This window comes from Rutidosis leptorrhynchoides, chromosome 5, assembly GCF_046630445.1.
Source record: "Rutidosis leptorrhynchoides isolate AG116_Rl617_1_P2 chromosome 5, CSIRO_AGI_Rlap_v1, whole genome shotgun sequence".
Classification (NCBI taxonomy): domain Eukaryota; kingdom Viridiplantae; phylum Streptophyta; class Magnoliopsida; order Asterales; family Asteraceae; genus Rutidosis; species Rutidosis leptorrhynchoides.
Genome location: NC_092337.1, coordinates 207,192,066 through 207,199,324, shown reverse-complemented (window position 1 = coordinate 207,199,324; position 7,259 = coordinate 207,192,066). Strand labels below are relative to the sequence as shown.

General features: G+C 34.0%; 2 protein-coding genes across 2 annotated transcripts; both read left to right on the top strand.

Moving 5' to 3' along the window:
• Positions 1–1,832: 1,832 nt before the first annotated feature.
• On the top strand, positions 1,833–2,390 carry LOC139849245 (secreted RxLR effector protein 161-like). The gene has a single exon (XM_071838904.1). The coding sequence runs from the start codon at positions 1,833–1,835 to the stop codon at positions 2,388–2,390; it is 558 nt and encodes a 185-aa protein (XP_071695005.1).
• Positions 2,391–4,340: 1,950 nt separating this feature from the next.
• LOC139850611 (uncharacterized) lies at positions 4,341–6,836 on the top strand. Its single transcript, XM_071840167.1, has 5 exons — positions 4,341–4,445; positions 5,121–5,229; positions 5,410–5,509; positions 6,197–6,283; positions 6,618–6,836. Exons 1-5 carry the CDS (start codon positions 4,382–4,384, stop codon positions 6,750–6,752), a joined length of 495 nt encoding a protein of 164 aa, XP_071696268.1. The 5' UTR covers positions 4,341–4,381; the 3' UTR covers positions 6,753–6,836.
• Positions 6,837–7,259: the final 423 nt, after the last annotated feature.

Below are 7,259 nucleotides of genomic sequence, written 5' to 3'. Positions count from 1 at the left end.
ATTTAATAAAAATATACAAATGATAAGATCGGATAATTGGGGTTGGGGGGGAGGGGAATTCGTTAACACGTCAATGATACGTTTTTTACGAATAGAAAGGAATTGTCCATCAAACATCGTGTGCCCATACCCCCAAACAAAATGGGGTAACTGAGTGAAAAAATCGTCTACTCTAAGAAATGTAGGGCCTTATTAATTGAATCAAAGGTTCCTAAGAGTTTTTGGCCGGAAGCCCTTGCAACAGCCACATATCTCATAAATCGCTTACCTACTAAGACATTCAGTACAAAAACCCCACGGGATACTCTTGCCCGATTCCATACTCTATCTTCCTCACTTAATCTTGAACCTCGAGTCTTTGGGTGCTTGATCTTCGTTCATATCCCGAAAATTGATCGTTCCAAACTTGATCCATGTGCCGAGAAATTTGTCATGGTAGGTTATGGAATCAACCAAAAGAGATATCAGTGCTATAGCCCAAAAAAATGACACATCTTCACTACAATGAACTGCGACTTTATAGAAACTGAATATTTTTACAATACCCAACTCACGAGTGAGGGGGAGGAATAGAATAATGACACTCTAAGTTGGATGGAATGGATACCATCTCCAAACACCCAAATACAACATGAACCTACACAGCCTACACAAACTTCGATACCAAACCTTGACCATTCACAAACTCGGATACAAAACCTCGACCATACACAAGCCTTTACACAAAACCCTGAACCAACTGAAACTTCCACCAATAATGAACACATAGGTCAGGAGGAACAAGATAGTTCAACTTCCGCTGAAACCCACCACTCAACTAATGACAATTCAAACTCCTATGCTGAAAATAACCTTCCCACTGAAATCAACCACTAAAATCAAAACCTAATTACCGAAAAATATGTCCTACCACAAAGAATTAACAAAGGCGTATCACCAAAAAGATACTCTCCAGAAAAGAAACTCGGAAGTCAAATTACCCTATGGCTAATATAGCACAAGGAAAATTTTCGAATGAAGGAAAAAGCTTTAATTCTGTTATATACCATGAACATATCCCAACTATAGTTTACCAGGCACTTAGGTCTAAAAAATGGAAAAAGGAAATGAAAGAAGAAATATAAGCACTTGAGAAAAATGATACATGGGAAAAGTGTGTTATCCCTCAAGGAAAGAAACCGGTAGGGTGTCGATGGGTGTTTACAATAAAACACAAATCAGATGGTACCATTGAGAAATATAAAGCCAGGATTGTTGCTAAGGGATACACTCAAACCTATGGGATAGACTACTCTGAGACATTTTCACCAGTTGCAAAAATCGACACCATAAGAGTTCTCTTCTCGGTTGCTACAAATGAAGATTGGCTGCTTCATCAATTTGACGTAAAGAATTCCTTTCTACATGGTGAACTAAAGGAAGAACTCTATATGGAAGCTTCATCAGGATTCATGGGAAACTTCAACCATAGGGAAGTTTGTCGTCTTAAAAAATCTTTGTACGGGTTAAAACAATCTTCACGGGCTTGGTTTGGGAGATTCACATTAGTTACGTAAAAGTATAATTTTAAACAAAGTAACTCCGACCATACTCTTTTTCTTAAACAAAGAAATAACCTAATCACATATTTAATTATCTATGTCGATGACATGATAATTACAGGAAATGATAAAGAGAAAATCTCTAACTTAAAAGCAAATTTATTTAAAGATTTTGAAATGAAAGACTAAGGTAGACTTAAATATTTTTTGGGGATTGAAGTTTTATGATCCCAACATGGAATATTTATCTGCTAAAAGAAATATATTCTTGATCTCCTTGCAGAAACAAGAATGATTGATTGTAGACCATCTGAGACTCCAATGATTCCAAATCAAAAGTTGTATATGGAAGATGATGTTGATTTAACCGATAAAGGACAATACCAAAGAATTGTAGGAAAACTCATCTACCTTGCCCACACTCAGCCAGATATCGCACATTCGATAGGAGTTGTGAGTCAATTCATGCATCAATCGCAAGTTCATCACATGGAGGCTGCAATGAGAATCATAAGATATCTAAAGAAAACATCCGGACATCGGGTCATATTCAAGAATAATAGGCATCTAGAAACCCAAATATATACATATGCAAGTTGGACCGGTGAAGAAGGGGATAGAAGGTCTACATCCGGTTTCTTTATACTTGTTGTAAGAAACTTAGTTGCATGGAGAAGCAAGAAACAAAAGGTCGTTTCTCTTTCAAGTGCCGAATCAAAATTAAGAGGGATAACAAAGGGAGTAGGCGAAGCATTATGGATCCGAAAACTGCTAACAGAAATCGGATTCCAACCAGAAGAAAGCAGTCGGATTTTGTGTGACAACGAAGCAGCCATTGCCATCTCATAAAATCCAGTCCAACATGACCGAACTAAACATGTTGAGGTGGACAGACATTTTATCAGGGAAAAATTAGATTCAGAAATAATCTGCCTTCCTTTCGTCAGATTAGAAGATCAACTAGCCGACATCCTCACCAAATCAGTCAACGGAAGATTTTTCAATGAAGTCCTTGTCAAGTTGAGTATCGGAAACCCCACTATCCAACTCGAGGGGTAGTATTAGAATATCATAAACGGAATAATAACTTTTATGGTATTTCACTTTTAGGATCAGAAGAAAGTGTTCTCCATCATCTCCCAAAATAAAAGATCACATGTGGACTTAAGGATTACATTCAATGGATACAAGAGAATCTCAAAAGCACCATATTTCTTCTTATGATAAAATGGTTCCAAATGTTAATATGGACCCTTACTTCTCTAAGAATTAGCTGTTAAAACTTCTTTGTATATAATATCATAAAATCTATTGTAACTATTATTCAATTGAGCTTATATAAACTGATCGGTAATTCTTTAAATCAGCATATCAATTTCTCTTAATTGTAAACATAAATTCCTCGCCAAGTTAGTTCCGGGGTGTGAACACACTTGGCAGAGCTTGTTGAATATAGTTAGGATTAATGTCAAAGTAGTTCAAATACATCGTTCGGATATTGAATCAAACGTGATAGTGATAGAGTATGAATTAATGTGCAACTCAACTAGATCATTGGATCCATTATAATTTAATTTCTACTTTTTTGTCAATAAAAAGTTAAAAGTAATACTCTAATAGTCCTTCACCGATCATTCTCATTTGTAACATGTGTGATATAAATAATGAAAGTCATAATTATAAACATGGCAATGGAGAGATTGAACTAAAGACTATTTCTCAAATCTTCCAGCGCATGAGGAGTCCTTCTCCGGATCGCTTTTCATCCCTCCTATGGTCGTAGGTAAAATTGTGGGCTCTTGTGGGTTTCCTGTTTGGGTCTTCCAAATACTCGTTCTTGTCTCGGACTGCAAAGTCCTTGTGTTTCGGGCAGTTTCAGGGAAATCTCTCTAAGCCGCGTTCGAGGGATTAAAGGCTTCATTGGCTGCTGAAAAGCTTGGTGTTCCTTGAATCAGTTGATCCTTAGATGGTTGTTCATTTTTGCGCTGATGTGGTATGATTTCCTTATCCTTTGTTATGCTTGTTGAGTTCCTGGTTTTTCTTTCCTTCTTACATTTTGTTGATGTTGGCATTTTTCTTATTAGCTTAGATGGTACTCCCGCCGTCCCATATTAATAGTCCAGTATTTCATTTTGACTGTCCGAAATTAATGGTTCACTTTCATAAATAGATAGGAATAATAAGGTACTCCGTATAATTCTATTATGCCCTTAAAGTATGTGAATAGGATTAAAAGAGATGGAAAAAGTATGAGTAAAACTGGAAAGTAAACACAAAGTACAGTACTTTTATGACATTTTTTTAAACTGTGTATTTTTTGTATGTGAAGTATTAATATGAGACGGAGTGAGTATATTTTTATTAGGTTTAGTTCGGTTGGTGGTTGGTTTATCGGCTCGCATTTAGTCGTGTTGGGGTATTTCGTTTTGGAAGTTATTGTTGTTACGTGATCGGGTTCGTTTGTTGTTGTTCCTCTGTAAAGCTTGGCAGGATCTTTCATATTCATATTTTCATAAAAGTTGATTGGTAATATATCATTTCATTTTTTTTTTTTTTTTTTTTTTTTTTTTTTTTTTTTTTTTTTTAAATTAGCTTCACTCTAATATTGTCAATCTACAAGTTTTGTAACCAAACAAGATTCCACAAACATGACCTTTTCAAATCTAAAGCCCATTAAATTGGGCCGATATCATATAAATCCACATTTTATTTCAACAATTACTCAAAGCCCAATCTACGGGAGTGTTGAAATCATCGAAGATTTAATAAAATCCAACCATAATCTTCTTTTGTCTACCTGTCGTTTGTACAGAAAACTGCTTTCAGACTCGAACAAAAAGATGACAACTAATCTTACTAATTCTTTAATTTCGGTCCAAAATCACCGAAACCACTTCTTCTCTGGTATGTCTAGTTGCATAATTCAACTCTGTTTTTGTAATTTCAACTTATTTGTTACGAAATTTTTATTTTAACTTCAATTATTATGCTGGTAAACTGTGAACATAGTGTACGATTCTTGTTTTTTAGTCCTAATTGTTACTTGATTGTGTTACATTTACTTTGATCCGTTACAAGCATCATCTCTCAAAGCTGACGTTGCATTTGCAAATATTATCAAGCTACCTTACTGTTTATCTTTACATTCAATCAAAATGTGTACTGTTAAATTTTTTTTATTTTTTTATTTTTTTTATTTTTTAAGTTGGTAATAAAATTAGGTTTATGTATTTTGTATAATTAATGGTTTGATTTTTTTGATTTGCATATATGAAGATTTACAGTTGAGCTTTAGCTTTTATTTATCTTGAATGAAATGCATAATTTGTATGTGTTTGAAAAAAAAATAATAAGCTAGAGAATTTTAACAATGATTTAGGTTTTTTTTTTTAAATGTCAATATACTATTAAAGGCTTTTATTTTGCTTCAAAGGTAGTTTTATTTGGAGCAATAAGACTATCATATACTGTAACATATATATATATATATATATATATATATATATATATATATATATATATATATATATATATATATATATATATATTTCCAACAAGTTACAAATCATATGATGGTAGGTTCATCGAAGAAAGTCGATCAATGCACTGCCTCCCCTAATCTGATCATTGGGCAGAGTCGAACTACTAATATAACAAAGCACAGGAAATTGTTTGTTGTGCGAGCTGGGTACGTTTTTCATCTTTTTTACAAACCAGTTTACATTTTCAATCAATACAATGGGATGTTGGAACCGTTGCGTTTTTAGGATCAGATACATTATGCATCATGTGTATGCCTTATATAAATGCATCTTCATTTCAGCTTAACCTTTTTTGTGTCAGTTAACTGTAATCTATGCGTCTGCAGAACAAATGATGGTAGACTAGGTGGAGCCAGCTTATTTGTTGGCGGTTTTGTATTGGGAGGGATCGTTGTTGGAACGTTAGGCGCCATATATGCACCCCAGGTACGCTTGACCCATTTCTGTAATGAATTTCACGAACGTATATCTAGTAAGCCAAAGATAGGACTCCTGGTTGCCAAAAGGAGTATATATATCGTAAAAGCACGCGGTACGCCGTAAGCCTAGTTCTATTATTTGTTAAAAGGTTTTTAAGGTCATGTAATTTGTAACTTCTAGTCTATCATTAAGGAAAAATGCTCATGTAAATAATAATTAACTATAATACCTAAGGGCTTCTAGCCTAGTTGTAGTAAGGGAACTCATCAACCTTGAGGTTGTGAGTTCGAGTCCCGTCGTGGACAAATAGCGTGCGTATGTTTGATGTTTCAAGAAAAAAAAAATTAATATAATTATAATAACTACTATAAAAGATATATATAGTCCCTGCTGGAGAAAAATCTAATGTTTGAATTCATATTTTAAGTAAATTATGTCTTAAATGACCATTATTACGGATGAATGAGTCAAGTTATTCATTGAAGTTGTGATTACCAATGGGTTAGAGAGCAAAGCACATACCAAAAGCTACTACCAAAACAACTAAAATAGATTTTTCTTTTATTTATTTATTTATTTATTATTATTGTTATTATTATTTTTTTTTTGTGGCAGCTTAAATTGAAAATAATTCTTGTTTTAGTGATTAAAGAAGTAATTTTTTTTGTATACTAAAAATTACGTACCATGCAGATAAGCCAGGCACTTGCAGGGGCAGACCGAAAAGATTTAATGAGGAAGTTGCCAAAATTTATATATGATGAAGAGAAAGCCTTGGAGGTAAGAACTTTCTGAACTTGTTCACTTTAACTAGAGATGGCGTATTTTAACTCATTTACCTATAAATGGATCGATTTTGATTATGTTTTAGCTCAAATGGGTTATTAAGGTGTACAGTTATAAAGTAACTAGTCATGTGTAGAAGTGGGTCATATGGTTGAGTGTTATCCCGAGTGTGGGTGGTCAACCCAACATTGATCTAAACATTTTGATCCTCTCTAAAATGGTTTGTTCTGACCCGTTAAATAGTCTACCGGGACCCATTTTACCACCTCTGATTCTTATGTGTAGAGTTTTTAAGCATAACTGGTGAATATGGTTTTATTGGCTACAGAAAACACGCAAGATACTGACAGAAAAGATTGCTCAGCTGAACTCTGCAATAGACGACGTTTCAGCTCAATTGCGTGCTGATGATCCCCCAAATGGATCATCAGTGCCAACTGATGAAGTTGAAGCTTCTTACTGAAGTTAGCAAAAGTATGTTATGTATATCTTCAATAATTTATGATTCTAACAATGTATGATATATGATGATTGTGTTTAATGCTCATGTATGTGAGTATGTGACTACGAATATGAAGTATCTTTGTCAAAAGAACAAATCAATCACCAACAAGTATACACAGATGTATACTACAATCGAAACCAGAAACAATAACAATCAAAACTCTTGAATCAATAACAGTTTTACAAACTTGTGTTCATCAACTCAATGAACAACAAACCAGAAACCCTAACTAAGGGATTCAACCAACGATTATAGAGAGAACAATATTGAATGTGTGTGTAATATCAGAGAAAGTTAATTCTTGTTAATTCTTTCTCAACCCTAAACTGGCATATATCAAAAACCCACAACCGACCCTTTTACAACTTTACAAAAAAGACAGAAAGGACCCTATACTTAATCAAATATGATAAATGATAAAAATGGTCCTTGTAGTAATGATGACTAAACCCAACTGTGTCCCGT